Source organism: Galeopterus variegatus, unplaced genomic scaffold (genome assembly GCF_000696425.1).
Source record: "Galeopterus variegatus unplaced genomic scaffold, G_variegatus-3.0.2 Scaffold4098, whole genome shotgun sequence".
Taxonomy (NCBI): Eukaryota; Metazoa; Chordata; class Mammalia; order Dermoptera; family Cynocephalidae; genus Galeopterus; species Galeopterus variegatus.
The window spans coordinates 122,926-141,690 of NW_007730209.1; the positions used below are offsets into that span (position 1 = coordinate 122,926).

At 41.7% G+C, this 18,765-nt stretch overlaps 2 protein-coding genes across 5 annotated transcripts in view; one reads left to right on the top strand and one right to left on the bottom strand.

Annotated features, from left to right (window-relative positions):
* NFRKB (nuclear factor related to kappaB binding protein) overlaps nucleotides 1-9,649 on the bottom strand; it is a 31,303-nt gene extending 21,654 nt beyond the window's left edge. The window contains exons 1-6 of one of the 4 annotated variants that reach the window (XM_008586743.1): nucleotides 9,566-9,649; nucleotides 8,256-8,411; nucleotides 5,612-5,813; nucleotides 2,235-2,362; nucleotides 1,223-1,397; nucleotides 529-630 (exon numbers count right to left, since the gene is read on the bottom strand). In XM_008586743.1, the coding sequence (XP_008584965.1) occupies nucleotides 529-630; nucleotides 1,223-1,397; nucleotides 2,235-2,362; nucleotides 5,612-5,813; nucleotides 8,256-8,390 (742 nt within the window). In that variant the 5' untranslated portion in view covers nucleotides 8,391-8,411; nucleotides 9,566-9,649. The other 3 variants (XM_008586746.1, XM_008586744.1, XM_008586745.1) reach the window with 3 other exon arrangements.
* On the top strand, nucleotides 4,418-5,031 carry LOC103602332 (iron-sulfur cluster assembly 1 homolog, mitochondrial). The gene has a single exon (XM_008586742.1). The coding sequence runs from the start codon at nucleotides 4,493-4,495 to the stop codon at nucleotides 4,880-4,882; it is 390 nt and encodes a 129-aa protein (XP_008584964.1). The 5' UTR covers nucleotides 4,418-4,492; the 3' UTR covers nucleotides 4,883-5,031.
* Nucleotides 9,650-18,765: the final 9,116 nt, after the last annotated feature.

Here is an 18,765-nt window from a genome sequence, read left to right on the forward strand (position 1 = left end):
TAAGATATTTCTCTGAGTTTCCTTGCTGACCCCTGTGTACAACAAGTCCAAAAACCTTGAAACAGTCACAAGATCAACATTTCCATTTTTCTATACATTGGTCAATAGCAATGACTTCAGCTACTTAGATGGTCCTAAAACACACTACAGGTTAACATTCTTCTTTGGTTCCTGTTTCAAATAAAAACTCTTCTCCAATTTCATCAACATTCTAGGAAACTGTTATGGCTCTGATTACCTCTTCTATTACTGAACTGTCCCTTCTATTTTAAGTTTCTGCTTTCTTTATTCCAAAACCAGCTGATCATGTCATTTTAAGGAAAATTCTCAAAACAAAGGAAAGAAGGCAGGCCTACCTCCAGAGTAAAAAAGTGGAATGGTACGAAAGCTTCTCCACACTGCCTCACTCTAAGGAGCACTGCTCTGTTTTGCTGGCAGGTGAGAATCTAGTCCCTACCTCCCCCTAAGGGAGTTCTCAGATCTGCTCCAGGACTTCCAGAATGGCGGCAGCATCAGCTCAGTTCTCACCTGCGGTTTTCATATCCGTGGTTGAAAGCGTGGGCACCACCCTCAGGGGCACCGCAGGACTAGGAGAACGTGCTGGAGAGCTTGGAAGCCACGAGCTGAGATCTTCAAAAGAAAATTTTTCTTGTAAATCCAACGTGGCTGTGGACTCCAATAGGGGAGATTGGGTAAGTGGCCATTTGGATTCAACAAGGCTAAGGCAACAACATGGAGGCCAGGGTTCCACATTCCTTTCTGACCCTTCCCCAGACGAACTGGAGCACACTTAGGTCATTTAAACGGCTCTTCCAGGAAGAGAGACTTCAACAGAGTGATGGGGTCGCATTGCAGCAGGCCAACAGTCACTACTACTCTCCTGTAAGGGGAAAAGCAGTTCTCTCAAGTGGCACAATGGGACCAGACAGGCCTACTGTGGAGAGAGCCCTGCCGTGCAGGGATTCGTCCAATAGGTTCTCATCAAAACTCGAATGCCGCATGAGCACAGGGTAAAAGGCATGTAGTCACTCCCTCCTGACAGCAAAGCCCCAGCGACCCAAAGACCAAGGGCTTCTGAGTCCCACTATCCACCCCCTCCCTGACAAGACAACGTGCAGGGCTTCTTTGCTGGGGAGATAAATGGCTACCACTGGCTCCAACTGGACGAGCATCTGGTGTAAATCCAATACCCCAGCTACCTTAAGTGCCCAAGGATACTCACTCTCCTCATCGGATGACAGGGCTGTGTCCCCACACTCCTCCTTCACCTCCCTCAACACCTTCCAGTAGCGCTGCTGCGCTCGCCACTCGCGCTCCTCAGGGCTGCGGGATGGTGAAGGGTGTTTCTGCCGGAAGGGGAGGGCCGGGCCGCTCCGACGGGCCATCTCCAGCAGGCCCTAGGAGGAGATCAGATGGGCACACACCGTCATCCACAGCTCCTTCTGGGACAATATACACTCTACATTTTCTCCTCTTTGGTGTGTAACAAGCTCAATTCCCTTCCTCCAGATCAGAAAGATGCATATATATAAATATGTCCACAAAAAAAAGGACTACATTGATTATTACATGGTGGAAAATTCCAAATCTGAGAGCTGAACTGCTCCACCAAGAATATTTACTATACTAAACACCCAAGTATTTCTATACCGAAGCTTAAAGAATCACTTAAAGTCAAAACAAGTTTGCCTTGGGGAATTACCAGGCTGGTCCAGACTGAGGCGCCACTGAGCTTGGTGGGTTACATTAACTGTCACAGCACCCAGAGGCCCGTGCACACTTGCACATCAACTCCAGAGCATCCTAGCTTTCCTTCATAACCCACAATGGATCTGAATTCCATGTTTTATATTGGTAAAATTAAAGCTATTTTATTTATATATATATACAATGTTTTTTTTTTTTTTTTTTTGGCAGCTCCTATATGGGGATCTGAACCCTTGACCTTGGTATTGTAACACCACACTCTAACTGAGCTAACTGGCCACTATATTTCATCAATTTTAGGAGGCAATTTTTTCTTTTTTTCTTTTCATGTTTTAACATCTCGACATCGGGGTACATCTTAAAATTGATCATAAGAAAGGATGACATATCTTGTTATATCATCCCTAATTGGTAACATTTTTTTCTTAGTAGTATCTTTCATGTTTTGCATCTGAACTTCTTCCTGAAGCCAGGATATCTGTGAGTTCACTGCCAATGTTTTGTACCCAGTTCTCAGCATTACTTACACTCCGGGAAGCAAGAATCTGCTTCAGCAGCCGATGAAAATATTGCTGCTGAGAGTTGAGGTATCGCTTGTACTGTGACTTGAAGCACAGCTGCCGGTACTTGACCACCTCAGGGTTAAAGTGTCCATCTTAAAAAAAATAGAGATACAACTATATATGCAACAGTCTCCAAATATTTAATGAATGTTTAACATGAGGTAAACTCTGTACCACAGAAAGTGAGTATTTAAGAGAACCAAGAGAGAGAACCAAAATTCAAGGATGCTGAAAAGTAATGATGGCTCAGTTAATGCTAATAACCATGATAACCATGGTAATGCAACTCTCCTCAGCAACACTAGAACTGAAATATGGAACTGGTCAGAGTGAAAAATGCAGAAATTCCTGCCTTGACATTTCTTGTTCACATCCTTACCAGGCTACCATATCGTTTGGGGGAAACACGCCAGCACAACAGACAGTGCTACCATTACATAAGGTCCTCACATAGCCCCTTTAAATCCAACCCGGTTTCCCCTACTCCTGCTCTATCAGAGGAGATACTGAGGTGTACTCCCACCTGAGGCCCTCAGGTGCAGTGAAATAGATCTCTGCAAACCACAGAGAGGAATTCCTCTTTAAACTAATGACTCATCAAAGGAATGAATGCTAATTTTAAACCCTTAAGATAATGAGAGATTTGAAATGACAAGCCTGCTTTCTCCAGTCTTTAGGGGTCGTCAAGCTCTACAGCTGAACAAAACTCAAGGAAACACGCTGCCCTTGTTGAGGGCCTCCTGCCAAAACAAAGTCACCTCAGAAAGGAGGGAGGAAGAAGCTTCCTCTGTTCCTCCGCAAAGAACAGAGAGCAAACTGTGACTTAAGAGTAGTCCCAAACAATTTTGCATCCCCTGATGTGATAATTGATCCAGGCAAGGATCACCAATGGAAGCAGAACCACCGGGTAAAACAAAGTGGGAAATAAGATTATCACATGGTCCTAAAGTATCACCTCACAGATTGCTTCTTAATTATAAAGGAAAAAAGATACCCTTACAGTCAAGGTCTGGGAGACACCACTGGAAAAACCAACACCATATGCCTCCTGAGGTAATGCACCAGGAAAGATAACATTTCCCACACAGTGTCTTGCCAAAAGTAATTAACCCAAATCTAATCATGAGGAAACAAAAAGACAAATTCCTAGAAAGCAGGACACTTTACAATTCAAGTGTCCTAGGCACTTCAAAAATGTGTCTTGAAAGACCAAAAGAAAGGCAGAGGGCCCTAGATTCAAAGAGCTAGACACGTGAGACCCAAACACAATGAATGAACCCTGAACGGATCCTGGATTTAAGAGCAATTATGAAGGATTTTAGAGAACTAAAGTTTGAACATGGAATATTCTATGATATTACTTGCTTAATGTAAAATTTCTTGGGTGTGATAACATGACTGTGATTGTGTGGGAGAATGTCCTTGTTCAGAGATATACTCATGCTGAAGTGCTTGGTGGTGAAGTGTCACATTTTCTGCAGCAAAAAAAAAAGTGTGTATACCCACCCACACAAACACACACACATACATGTAATAAAGTAAACGGCAAGTTTAATATTTTTAAAGACTAGTCATAAAGGGCCCCTTTGGGATGCTACCAATGTTTTCTTTCTTTCTTTTTTTTTTTTAAAGATGACCGGTAAGGGGATCTTAATCCCTGACTTGGTATTGTCAGCCCCAGGCTCTCCCAAGTGAGCGAACCGGCCATCCCTACATAGGGATCTGAACCCGTGGCCTTGGTGTTATCAGCACCACACTCTCCCAAGTGAGCCACGGGCCAGCCCCTCAATGTTTTATTTCTTGATCTGGGTAGTGGTTACACAGCTGAATTCATATTATATATTTTCTATGAAAGTCAATAATATTTTTTGTTGTCTTTTGGTTTTCTTGGCAGCTGGCTGGTACAGGGATCAAACCCTGGACCTTGGTGTTATCCGTATCAAGCTCTAACCAACTGAATTAACTGGCCAGCCCTCAATAAAATTTTCTTTTAAAAAAAGTGGCCTACGCAGCAAAGTGTTACACAAAACCACTCTCTGCTGTGTCAGTAACTGTACATGAAAATAAGCAGAATAGAAGAAAGGAGTATCTGCATAAGTGACTGTGTCCGTACCCTCCGCCCCCTCAAAAAAGAATGCCAAGAGTGCACCCACTGTGCCCATGGAGAGAGGCTGAGGTGCTCGAGCTCCGGCCCGAGGCACTGGGGCGCCGGGACGGCGAAGATGTCGGCTTCGTTAGTCCGGGCCACTGTCCGGGCTGTGAGCAAGAGGAAGCTGCAGGCCACTCGGGCCGCCCTCACGCTGACACCTTCAGCAGTAAACAAGATAAAACAGCTTCTTAAAGATAAGCCTGAGCACGTAGGTGTGAAAGTTAGTGTCCGAACCAGGGGCTGTAATGGCCTTTCTTATACTCTAGACTATACGAAGACAAAAGGAGATTCTGATGAAGAAGTTGTTCAAGATGGTGTCAGAGTATTCATCGAAAAGAAAGCACAGCTAACACTTTTGGGAACAGAAATGGACTATGTTGAAGACAAATTATCCAGTGAGTTTGTGTTCAATAACCCAAACATCAAAGGAACTTGTGGCTGTGGAGAAAGCTTTAATATTTGAAACCTCAGGACTCCTCCGGCTCTAAGCTCCAGGAAAGCTCTGGGAAGCCTTGGGGCTTACTGAAGAAGTCATGTGACTATCACATGTTTAAGGTTTATAATGTGTGGCTGCCTTGTGAGGAAAATAAAGTGATGCATTTTGAAAATGAAGCCAGTGTGTTAGATGACAGAAAAAGTGATGTTTGTATTCTCTTTAGGGGACAGAAAATGAGAAGCCATCACTCTCTTTGGATCACTTTTCTGTTCTGTAAAGAAAAGGCTCCTGCTCTGCACTTAACTCTCTCATCCTTTCTGTTAGAACCAGTTTCATTCAAGTTGCGTTTTCTGGGAGAAGTTCAGGAATGGATTAATAGGTGTGCACTCATTAGATCTCTGTTGAATGGCTTGAATGTGTATCTGCCTTAGCGTTTTTCCCAACCAGATTGGTGGCTCCTAAAATTCTGAGGCAGGAAGTCCTGACTGCTAGTCCTCACATGGTGGTGCATTGTTTTTCCACCCAAACTTGGTGTATAGCCTAATTTTCATCAAAAATCTTATTGTCAGATGCTTCATCTGTGTACCCTTTAACAGAGTTGGGCAAAGATTTCCTTGTTCTGTAGTGCAGAATAGTTCTGAGTGAGGCCATCAAAAGGTGAGAAATACTTCCTCCACCTGTTAGAGTTATCAATTAAAAAAAATGTGGTCTCTTTGTGATCATAAAAAAAAAAAAAAAGAATGCCAAGCTACAGACCTCGGAAAAGCTTCTGGGCAATGTGCAGAGGGTTTCCGAAGCGGAAGTTCTCCCCACTGAACAGGGCCAGGATGAGCTCATTTTGCTGCTCAATGCTGTCTTCAGGAAAGCGAGGCAGAAACCGCTGGAGGTGCTCACGTTGAGAGTCACTTAATACTTCTTGCCATGTTGAAAGGCTGACGACATCAAAGAATATCTCGGGCTACGGAAGTAACATGAGTAAACAAGAGAAAAATGTTTGTTTGTTTTTTGTTTTTTTTTTGTCTTTTTTTTCCGTGTCCGGCAACGGATCGCAACCCTCAGTGTTGCCCCCGCACCGGACCGGGGACCGGCAACGGGATTGCAAACCTCGGCGTTGCTCCCGCGCCTCGCCTCGCTCAGCCAGTGAGCGGGAACCGGTCTGTATGTGGGATCCGAACCCTCGGGTGGGAGCGCCACCGCGCTTCCCAAGCGGCGCACTATCCAGTGCGCCACCGGGCTGGCCCAAGAAAAATATGTTTTTAAGTTTGTGTGTGTGTAGCAAATTATACATGACATAAAATTTCTCCTTTTCACCATTTTTAAATGTACAGTTCTGTGGCTTTAAGTACATTCACATTTGTTTTGCAACCATTGCCACCATCCAAGCTTTTAAGTTTTTGAAACAAACTAAAACTCCAATGATCTTTACTTAATTCTCAAAACTTAGAGATTATTGAAGACTACATAGAAACCACAATCTTATATCCAACAGTAAATAATAACCCAGAGGAAAATCTCTGTACAAAGAATCCCATTTGGAAGCCATCTCTGCCTACAAGGATATGATGGTAGACATCTGAATCCAGCTTAAACTGAGAGGCAGGAAAAGATTAACATGTGAGGAGAGAACTTGAGGAGTTGAGGTCACCTGCTAAGAGTGAGAAGAAACAGGATGGAGTTCATTTTCAACTGACTAGTTACATATCGGATACCTTCTGTGTGCCAAATACTAAGCTGGACTGCTGTGTATATATATACATATGGACTTCACACACAAACACACAAACACACACACACAGAGTCAGGAGAAGGCAAGAACTGAACAAGCAATTACAACGTAGTTTAAGAACTGCTGATGCATACAGAAATACACATCCCAGACTTATGGTGTCAGAGAACACACACCAGAGAAAGTGACATTTAAGACAGTAGACTGATAACAAAAGGTAAAAAAGATGCTGGGGGAGGCAAGGTACAAATCCACAGAGCAAAACTATACAAACAAAAGAATTAACACACAAGAAAGAATGGCAGTTACCTTTCAGGGGAATGGAGAAGGGATGACATGGGGAGGGGGACACAGGGGCCTTAAATGGTATTGGTAGCATTCTTAACCTAGGTGGTGGCTACCTGCCTGTTTTATTATTGCTTCAACTGTATTTATATGCATTTTATATACTCTTCTTACGTGAGACAAATTTCACTTTTAATTAAAAAACAGAGTTCAGGCAATGTTTGGCTAGAGTAAGGACAGAGAGGGGGAAGCAGTAGACAGTATAGCGAAGCAAAGGACATGTAAACATGTTAAGCAGTTGTGACTTTACCCTAAAGACAATGGAAAGCCACCAAAGAGTTTAAGCAGAAGACAATCCAGAAATGCAACCAGCTGCCAGGCATCTTTGCATGAATATATCAAAAGCACCTCAGACTCAATGTTCCAGATTTTCTTAGCCTATAAAGCTGTTTTTGCAAACCATTTTATTCCTAGCATTTAACTCACCATCTGGCACAAAGTAGGTACTTAATAAAACAAGTGTTTGCTGACTAAATGACAGAGAGATTTCCTTGAGAGAGTATACAAAGAAAACATGGACAGGCAGAACATATACCAACTGCAATACAGTTGTTACTGCAGGTGGGAGGATCAGAGAAGGGCACCAGTAGTGGCTTTCATTTTCTCTACAATGTTTGACATCCTATGAAAGAAGAATCTGAAACAAATGTGACTTAATGAAATTATCTGCTAAAACTGAGTGTTGCAAAGATGAGTGATGAGCGTTTGCCATATTATACTCTATACCTGTATGTATGTTCAAAATACAGCAAAATAAATGAAATATATATTTAAATGAATGTTTTCATCTATGTAGTGCCTTGTACATACACACAATAAATGGTAACCACCTTAATAATGATGATAATTACACATCTCGCCTGTGAAAGCAGTCGAAAGCATGTGACATCCTACCCCAGGGCTCTCACTTATTTTGACCAGAAGGCTACCATATGGACAGAGATAATGTTTGGGTTTTGTTTAATGATTCACAATGCGACAAACAATTTTAATGTAAACACATATACAATTCTGCTTTTAAAATATACGACCTTGTTTTTAATTGATGAAAATTATTTTGTTAAAAGTAGGTCTTATATCATATTATCAAGTTATTTTGACCTGTTATTAAACATGCAGAATATAGCTTACACTTTCTTCCCTAATCAGAATATTAAATAGACTTTACACTTAAAATAACAAAAGCGTAAGAGATCACTCTGCCTGCAATGTAGAGAACGAAACAAAGGGGAGCACAAAACACTGAAAACTTGAAGAGAGCAGAAAAGGTTTAGAATAGCTGGTATGAGGAAGCGGATGGGAAAATACTGCCATGAAGTTACTACTCACATCCTCCAGAAGGTCCTCAGGCAGACTAACCCTGGTGCCTCCCAGCAGGCAGTCCTCCATAATACGCGTGCCATGGCCATCTCCACATGGACCGAGTTCCAGGGGATCTGTCAGCATGTGGTCCAAGGAATCCATTGTTTATTCCTCACAGGACCTCTATACAAATAGATGCATCTTGAGACAGAAAAGCAGAGATCCCAGATATGGTTGATGCTAACACTCCCCCAGAAAATATTCCATCTCAAATCTATTCTTACACTTTATTCTTACCTCCGAACTATAGCTAAACAGTCTTCTCCCTCTCTTCCACCACTGCAGTGCTATTGGAATTTAAGTCTTATCTAGTAGGACTCTTTTCCTCAGAATGCTTCCACACTGACTCCTAAATTCATAAATTTCTTATACCTTCATTTTACAGAAGCGTAAAATGACTCAGGGATTAAATGATGAACAGAACACAGTCCATAATTTAGACTTCCCAGGGCAATAATTTCTCTACTACAACATAATTTCTTTAACAATTTTTTTTAACCAATTAATTCCTTGTTCTTCCACAAAATAAAGTTCACTGAAAATCCACATATGATAGTAAAGCTCAGATAGAAAGCTACTTCATGAGGGCCTATTAAGTGCCAGGCCTTCAATATAGCTCATTTAATTCTTACAACTGTGCAAGCTAGGATTATTACAACTATTCTACAGATATTAAAACTTAGGATCATAGTGAGTAACTTCTCCAACCCGAGACAATATTGAAACCCAGCTCTGCCAGCCTGCAAACCCATGTTCCTAACACTACACACAATACCGCTTGTATAAACTCTAAATTTAAATCATGAAAAGGAAGCTTCTCGATATGACTTTATTAGTGCACATAGACTCCTGAGGCTCCAAGCACCTGACCATGACAACCAGTAAAGTCAGTTGCCTCTGCCTTTAGTTGGTGTCTCCAACCTTTATAACCATATAAATTAATGCTATTTTTCTCTTTCTTGTAATAACTGAAAACTGCTGACCACCTTTAGAAAAGTACATACTAAAACATTTTCAGAGAGCATCTCACAAAGCTAATGGCTGGAATCAGGTGTAAAGTTGAGGCCACATGACTGAACAATACTAACAGGACCACAGGGAGCTTGAACTCAGTCACTCTACAAACATTTACTAAATCTATTGTCTCTGGCTCCTATGCCTACCAAACAGGATAATAAACACAGTAAAATGGAAAGAAAAAAGGACCTAACAGTCAAAACACTAGACTTCTAGCCCAAGTCTGCCACTAATTCTGAGTGACATTCTGCAAATCTTACCTCACCAGATGCCAATTTCCTTATCTGTAAGATGAAAGGAAGCGGGACCAGGTCCTCCCTGCTGTTATTTTCAATCCTGGGATCCTGCAATGAATAATCTCACGTGAGTGACAGTTTGTACAGTGTAGGTATTTCTCATTTCCGAAACTCTTAAACAATAAAGAGCAGACCTGTAACAATGTATCTAAAATGAAGCAACTTTCCACAAAATAATTTCAAGTTCTCTTGAAGAGATTTCAGATCTATGTAAAGATTCAGCAGAAAGATTAGTGTTGAGTCAAGACAGCTGGATGCTCCCCAAGCAACTGTGCCCCATGGCCCTTCAACACATGGTGAAATGACAACATCCAGCATGTGCCTTGAGCCCAAATAACTGAAGCAAGTGAAAAAACCCATAGCATATGAGTTTAACAAAATTTTAAAACAAGAAAAAAACTAGAAGCAACCTGATGCTTAGAATAAAATACTCTTAACAAAACTGGCACAGAACAGAGTAGCAACTCCAAAGTCGGTGTCCTACCTGACACAGAAGGATCACCTCGAGTTACACAACTTGCTCACAAGTTTCAATTATAGAGATGCCCAGCTAAATTTAATCCATTCTAGTGACAACCCCTGCCCTGCCACTATTCTGAACAGGATCTCAAAATGCAAAAAGCAGGCAGCTGCCAGGGAGCTGGAAGCCCGGAAGCCGAGGACTTCTAAGTCTAGGGGGGGCGTCCTGGACCTGTTCACTAGACCAGGAAGGCCTCTCCCAATGGCCTTTCCTCTGCACCTGGGCTAACTTTCCCTCCTGGACCCTCCCCAACGCAGAAGCCTTAGGTGCTCCTGGGGCAACTCCAAATCCGCCGCCCCTGCAGCCAATCTCACCCTGCGCGACCCCGCCCCAGCCCAATGCCGGATCCCGCCCCTCTACACTGCTCCTCTCGCCCTCGCCGGCCCCACACGCCGTACCTGACCCTAACCCCCACCCACCAGGGCCGCGTCGCTCCGCCGCCCCTTGCCCACAGAGGTGGCCACCTCGGAGACCCAGCCGCTCCCTCCCTCCGCTCCCCCGCGACACTTTAACCCTTTGGCCGCTCCCGGCCCTCCTTCACCTCAACCACAAGCACGAAAGCCCTAACCCGCCCGGCTCCTCCGGCCGCGGGGTCCCGGACGCGCTCGCTCCCGCAAGGCGTCCGGATGCGTGCACGCTCCGGGCTCGGGCGGCGGAAGGGGCGGGGCTGCGCGGGGCGGGGCCTGCAGGAGGCCGGGGCGGGACTGCTGGGGGGCGTGGCCTGCAGCGGCACCAGACGGGTTTACGGTGCGCGCGGCTGAGGCCTGGGGATTCCTGTTCCGGGGTGCTGCTGCGTCTCACCTGGTTCGGGAGTTTCTGGAGGGCAGAGACGACGTTGATCTTGTTCTCCTGGACGTGAATTAAGGCTCCAGAGCCCACGAGCGAGTGCAGTTACCTAACGTTTACGGAGAGTGTACCCTGCCCGAGGCCCCTATGCTAAGCCTGTCTTTCTATCCACTGTCTTTGCACTGCAGCCGTCAGCTACGCGCTATTAGTGCTCATTTTGCTGCTGAGGAAATCGCGGTTTCTCCAGGTCCAACGAGGAGAGCGCGAACCTCAGCCTGTCGTGCAGAGACCATCCTCAGTTCTCTCAGTTGGATGGAAACATGTCAGAGAAGCCGGCGGGCCAAGCTAATGCTCCTCCCTTGTTGGAAAATAGAGGTTTCCAAATAAAGCCCAGTCCCTGCTCTTCTTTTGGCTCCACGGATGCCTTTAGTTCCATTAGACCGTTGGGAGGTTCTTGAATTAAAAACCAAGTAAAAATGGCAGTATGGAACATCATTCCATAGTTGTCAGCAATATTTCTCTTACCTTGAGACTGTGATCAGACCAAAGAGAAAGAGTCAAAACACTGTACATTATAATTCTTTAAAATAGAGTTTGTTTTTCAGAGAAGTTTTAGGTTCACAGCAAAATTAGGCAGAAAGATCAGCGATTCCCATATATCCCAGCCCCCACACATGCATCGCCTCTCCTATTATCAACATCTCCCACCAGAGAGGTACTTTTCTTTCGGGTGATGAACTTACATTGACACGTCATTATCCACCATTACAGTACAATACAGCATAGTTTCACTGCCCTAAAATAACCTTTGGTCCACCTATTTATACCTCCCTCTACCCTACCCCTGGCAACCACTCATGTTTTTATTGTCTCTATGGTTTTACATTTTCCAGACTGTCATATGATTGTTATCATACAGTATGTAGCATTTTCAGATTGGTTCCTTTCACTTAGTGATGTGCATTTAAATTTCCTCCATGTCTTTTCATGACTCAATAGCTCATTTCTTTTTAGTGCTGAATAGTATCCACTGTCTGGATGTTACCACAGTTTTACCTCTTCACCGACTGAAGGGTTGATTGCTTCCAAGTGTCAGCAATTATGAATAAAGCCGCTGTAAATATACATGTGCAGGTTTTTGTATGGACATAAGTTTTCAACTCCTTTGGTTAAATACCAAGGAGGGCAATTGCTGGATCATATGGAAAAAGTATGTTTAGTTTGGTAAGAAACTGCCAAACTGCCTTCTAAAGTGGCTATACCAACTTGCATTCCCACCAGCAATGAATGAGAGTTCCTGTTGCTCCACATCTTTGCCAGCATTTGGTGTTGTCAGTATCCTGAATTTTGGCTATTCTTTTTTTTTTTTTTTTTTTCCTGACTGGTAAGGGAATTGCAACCCTCGGCACGGTGTGGTCTGCACCGTGCTCAGCCAGTGAGCGCACCGGCCATCCCTATATAGGATCCGAACCTGTGGCCTCGGCGCTACCAGCACTGCACTCTCCCGAGTGAGCCATGGGGCTGGCACCTGATTTTTGGCTATTCTAATAGGTGTGTAGTAGTATCTCATATTGTTTTAATCTGCATTTCCCTGATGACATATGATGTGGAGCATCTTTTTACATGTGTATTTGCAATCTTGTTGGAGAAAGTAGTCTATAGACACTCATTATTTCCAATTGATTTGTGATACTGAGCTCAACTATGTCCTTACTGATTTTCTGCCTGCTGGATCTCTACATTTCTGATGACGGCTGTTAGTCTCCAACTACAGCACTGGATTCATCTATTTCTCCCTGCAGGTCTATCAGTTTTTGCCTCACATATTTACATGCTCTGTTGTTAGGTGCATACATATGAAGGGTTTTTATGTCTTCTTGGAGAATTGACCCCTTTATCATTATTTAATGCCTCTTTTATTCCTGATAACTTTCCTTGCTCTGAAGCCTGCTCTGTCTGAAATTAACATAGCAACCCCTATTTGATTAGTGTTAGCATGATATACCTTTCTCCATTGATTCATTTTCAATCTATAAGTGTCTTTATATTTAAAGGAGGTTTCTGGGCCGGCCTGTGGCTCACTTGGAGAGAGTGTGGTGCTGATAACACCAACGCCACAGGTTTGGATCCCTATATAGGGATAGCCAGTTGGCTCGCTTAGGAGAGCATGGTGCTGACAACACCAAGTCAAGGGTTAGGATCCCCTTACCAGTCGTCTTTTAAAAATAAATAAACAGGGCCGGCCTGTGGCTCACTCAGGAGAGTGCGGTGCTGCTAACACCAAGGCCCCGGGTTCGGATCCCATATAGGGATGGCCGGTTCGCTCACTGGCTGAGCGTGGTGCTGACAACACCAAGTCAAGGGTTAAGATCCCCTTACCGGTCATCTTTTAAAAAAAATAAATAAATAAAAAATAAAAAATAAAAATAAATAAACAAAGGTGGTTTCTTATAGACAACATATACCTGGGTCTTGTTCTTGATCCACTTGAAAATCTGTCTTAATTAGTGCATTTAGACCATTAATGTTCAAAGTGATTATTGATATTTTTAGATTAATATATACTATATTCATTCCTATTTTCTATTTGTTGCCCTTGTTCTGCTCCTGTTGTCTTCCACTCTATTTTTTGCCTTTTGCAGGTTTTTTTTGCCTTTTACAATTTTAATTGAACATTTTGTATGATCCCATTTTCTTTCCTTTCTTAGTATATCAGTGATACTTCTTTTACTTTTTTTAGTGGTTTCCGTAGAATTTACAGCATACACTTGCAATTAATCCAAGTCCATTTTCATTTAACACTATCCCACTTCATGGACAGTATGCATATCTTGTAATAACAAAATAATCCTAATTCCTCACTCCTGTCCCTTGAATCATTGCTGTCATTCATTTCACTTATACATAAGCATACAGACAAGTGTATATATAAGCATATATAATCAAATATATTGTTGCTATTATTTTGAACAAACTGCTATGTATTAGATCAGTTAAGAATAAGAAAAAACAAAGTTTTTCTCATTCTCAGATGCTCTTCCTTTATCATTTTTCTTCTCTCTAAAATACTTGTCTTGGGCTGGCTGGTTAGCTCAGTTGGTTAGAGTGCAGTGTTATAACACCAACGTCAAGGGTTTGGATCCCCATACCAGCCAGCCACCAAAACAAAACACAAACAAAAAACACTTCTCAACATTTCTTGCAAGGCAGGTCTACTGGCAACACATGCCCTCAATTTTTGTTTGTTGAGAGAGTCCTTACTTCCCCTTCACTTTTGAAGAATCATTTCACAGGCTACAGTATTCTAAGCTAGTTTCTCTCTCTCTCTCTCTCTCTCTCTCTCTCTCTCTCTCTCAGCCCTTATATTTTACTCCACTCTCTCCTCGCTTGCACCTATTTCTGAGAAGTCAGATTTTTTGTTTATTTGTTTTGGGTTTTGGTTTTGCTTTGCTTTGTTTTCTTTTGGCATTTATCCTGCTTGGTGTTTCCTGAGTTTCCTGGATATGTGATTTGGTGTCTGATATTAATGTGGGGAAATTATCAGTCATTATTGTTTCAGATATTTCCTCTGTTCCTTTCTATCTTCTCCTCTTGTATTCCCATTATGTGTATTTACACTATTTGAAATAGTTCTTGGATACTGTTCTATATTTTTTTTTCCCCATCTTTTTTGTCTTTCAGTTTTGGATGTTTCTATTGGGATGTCCTCAGGCTCTGAGATTCTTTCCTTAGATGCGTGTAGTCTACTAAAAAGCCTTTCAAAGCTGCTCTTCATTTCTGTTATTTTTGATCTCTAGGCATTTGTTTCTGGTTCTTAGGATTTCCATCTTGTGCTTGCATTCCCCATTTGTTCTTGCTTGTTGTCTCCTTTCACCATTAGAGCTCTTTTCATATTAATCACAGTTATTTAAATTCCCAGTCTGAGAATCCCAGCATCCCTGCCATGTCTGAATCTGGTTCTGATGCTTGCTCTGTTTCTTCAAACTGTGTCTTTGCCTCTTAGTATGCCTTGTACTTTCTTCTCACTAGCCAAACATGATGTACCAGGTGAAAAGGACTTCTGTAAGTAGGCCTTTAGTGATGTGGGGGTAATGTGTGGGGAGGGGAAGTGTTCTGTAGTCCTATGAGTAAGTTGCAGTCTTCTAGTGAGCCTGTGCCTCCAGGCTTTGAGCTTCACACGTGCTTCTCAGTTTTCCCTCTTAGGTGGGACAGGATGGCTAGAGCTGACTGGAGTTTGGTATATCCCCTCCTCTGGTTAGGCTCTGCTATAACCTCAGCAGATTAGGCTCTGCTTAAATAGTTTCTCCTGAGGGCTGATCTCGTGAGGAAGAGCACAGTGATCCAGCATATTTCAAAATAGTTCCTTTGTCCCTTCCCCTGCCAGAAACATGAGGAGATTTTCCTTTCATATTCACTGTGAGAACCTGGTTGAGCTCCTGGAAGTAAAACCTAAAAAAGTGTGAATCCCATATTTACCCCCAGTGACTGGGTCCCATTGGAATTTTCAGTCTCTCAGACTTGTCCACATTGAGCCTGCAGCAATTCATCAATTACAATCCAGGTTTACCTACCCTGGCACTGGTTCCCACAGAGATTTCTGCTCATGGGGTTTTGCTTGTTCAGGAAGTTGTGATTCTCTGTATTCACCTGTCTTTCTCTCCAATTTTGGGGGCAGCAGTTTGCCCTGTGAGCTCACTTCTCTGACAGATCCAAAAAAAGTTGTTGATTTTTGAGTTTGTTCAGCTTATTACTTGTTATAGGATAGAGCGGTAACTTCCGACCTTCTTACATGCCAGACTGGAAACCAGAAGTTAAGTTGTAATATTTAAGAGAAAAAAATTAACAATCTCAGTAGCTTTTGTAGCTTCACACATACAAATGAGAAACATGTTTATTAAAAAAAAATATTTATTAATTTTTACACCTGCTGGGTAGCACAAGACTATTAACACTATAACTCACTGAATGTACAATAAATGTTCACATTTAAATAACAGGATAGGGTCAACATGTTCAACCAATGGGTCAGCTTTAGCATCTCATCAAGTGCTTTTTAGCCCTGGATAGCTTAAGAATTCTTTGAAAGAATAATTCCAAGTCAGAAAACAATTCAAGAAGATCAAAACAATAAGTTTTTCCAGAGTAACAGGAATTTTACATGATGAAGTGTCTATCTCTGTCGGTACAAATCAAACAGTAAAAATGTAAAATCTATATCCAACCTACTCCAAAATATTCACATTGCACTGAATGAAGTCTACAGCATCAATGTGTCTTGAGAGGCCACAATATAAACATTGGCTACATACATGTTTTCCAAATTGGGTCTTCAGATGACTTATAATCTGCCATCTCTTTAAATCCAAGTCCTTTTGAAAATCTATGACCTTGGAATGAATGTGCGGAATACTTGATCTTAAAGCATTGGTATTTGGCTTGACTGCCACCCACATCTCTGTTAATAATATGTAAATTAGTTTTAGAGTCTTTATTCAATGTAAAGACCAAAAAAAAAAAAAGAAGGGAGAAAAACTTAGAAGGGAAAGAGACAAAGAGGTCCTTCTTATTCAGTATTTTCTTCTGTGTATTTTAAAACTTGAAATAACTGGCATAAAATGAACATTCCATCCAGTGATAGTTTTCAATTTTAATCAATAAATTATTCCTGAGGGGAGGGGAGCTACTGGTTCAAATTAAAAAGAACCCAACAAGGTCAAATTTAAGTGATAAAAACTAAACTGGACCTTTAGAAAAGTCTAATATTCTTTACTACCAAGTCTTTCTAGAATAGACACTATGATATTTAGAATCATTACATGGTGGGCCTTTGGGAACCAGAGTCCGTATTTTGTGATCAGAGTCAATATTTTCTGTTGGAAACATCGACGTTATCTCTTTGTCACCAAAAATAATGAGTCCCCTTTCAGTTTCAACACATTTATGAAGTAACTTTCACAAGTTCTCTTATCACCCAAATTTTCAGGGATAACTGAATGAAGTCTCAAAAATAAAGTGCAAAATCTACACTTGAATAAATTTATTTCAACAGAATTGTTTTCTTCTCAGAAAGATATATGTACCATAAAGAAGGTACTATATGTATAAATTTATACAACCAGTTTCAAACCAGAAATGTAAATAAAATAAATTAGTTAAGTTCATTTGAAATGAAGTTAGGTCTTTCTGTTCTCAAGTGATAAATTCTACTATGCAATAATTATTCTAAAAAGGTGTTAGTATATCACAAAAAGTTGTCAAAATATATACTGATCATTGAATTGTTTTATGTGTACAATTGGAATGTACAGTAAAAAGAAGGGAAATATTTTTCCCCACTGAATTCACAGTAAACAAGACTCCCCAATAGAAACACATATAAGAAAAACTATCGTCAAGGTGGATTTTTTTTTTTCTTCTCCAAGACTGGATTTCTTCCAGATCCCCTATAATCACCTTAATGTCTTATAAATGGTCCCCACTTTTTTTTTTTTTTTTTTTTTTTTTTTTTGTGTCCAGCAACGGATCACAACCCTCAGTGTTGCGCCCGTACTGGACTGGGACCGGCAACGGGATCGCAACCCTCAGTGTTGCACCCGTACCTCGCTCAGCCAGTGAGCGGGAACCGGTCTGTATGTGGGATCCGAACCCTCGGCGGGAGCGCCGCCGCGCTCCCAAGCGGCGCACTGTAGCAGTGCGCCACCGGGCCGGCCCCCCCACATTTTTATTTTTCCCATAAGTGTGTAGTTGGTCATCTTCCAAAAAGGTCCAGATGAGTTACAATACGTTTAAATTTAAAAGTGTTAAGAAATAAGGAAGGCCACCTTTCCACCCAACTTTAGAGAATGTTCATTTTAAGACAGCATTGAAAGTACTAAAATACACCGAATACTCTGAGCAAGAGTTAAATGTATACTTGGTAGGAGCAAGAAATTCATCCTTTACCAATGAGTGACAGAGGCAGGACAAGATTTCAGTTCTCTCTCTCTCTCTCTCTCTCTCTCTCTATATATATATATATATAGTTTTAGTGATTTTTCTTGGTACCAGTATCTCTTTCTACATACAATCACAACCAGAGATTGGGAGGCAAAGCTTTAATGTACAGGTTTAAATTCTGCTGACATCCAGCAGCCTTTTCTCTTTCAGGGAGTCCACCATTGTGGAGTACTAAAGTAAGAACTATTAGAACCTGAGGATCTGACCTAATCTGCTGAGGGCCAGCATCTGTGGAAAGCATTACTAACAGCCCAATGATGGTTTTCCAAAACAGGAAAGTTAAAAAAGAAAACACAATAAGAAAAATTTAGATGACAGTATTTCCTTCAGAACATTACTGTCACACTTTCATTTTGTCATTTTTATCTTCTTATTCAGTAGGCTCCCTTTGTTAAATTACTGAAAATTCAAAATTACAAGATAAAACAGTTCTGACCTAATACACATCCATAAAATGCCCCTTCTCCTTTGGTGCCATGGCTTGGAATCAGCAAATCCAGGGACCATGGACTTGGAATATCCTTTCTCCACCTTTGGTATGAACACAATACACCATTTAATATTTCCACAAAGGAAAGGTAAGGCTTATCGATGTATTAAAAAACTAACTCAAGAGCTAGGAAAAGTTTCTCCACCTTGAAATCTGTTTTCCCCTGAAAGTCCTCTATTCTGTGGCAGAAACCTCAAGGGTTTGAAGAGTCAATTTGGTAAAGATGACCTTGGCAAAACAAACCCCAGTGCATGTATGAGTGCCAGAACTGTCGTTTCCAGACTCTTGAGTGAATAGCAAATATTAAAAAAAAAGGTGTAAGTGTCACAATCTTTCAGACTTATGAACAAGAAAAGACATGATGTGACTGCT

Bases quoted from the DNA above. Each gene is read 5' to 3' on its own strand.
- LOC103602332 (XM_008586742.1), top strand. From the start codon at position 4,493: ATGTCGGCTTCGTTAGTCCGGGCCACTGTCCGGGCTGTGAGCAAGAGG.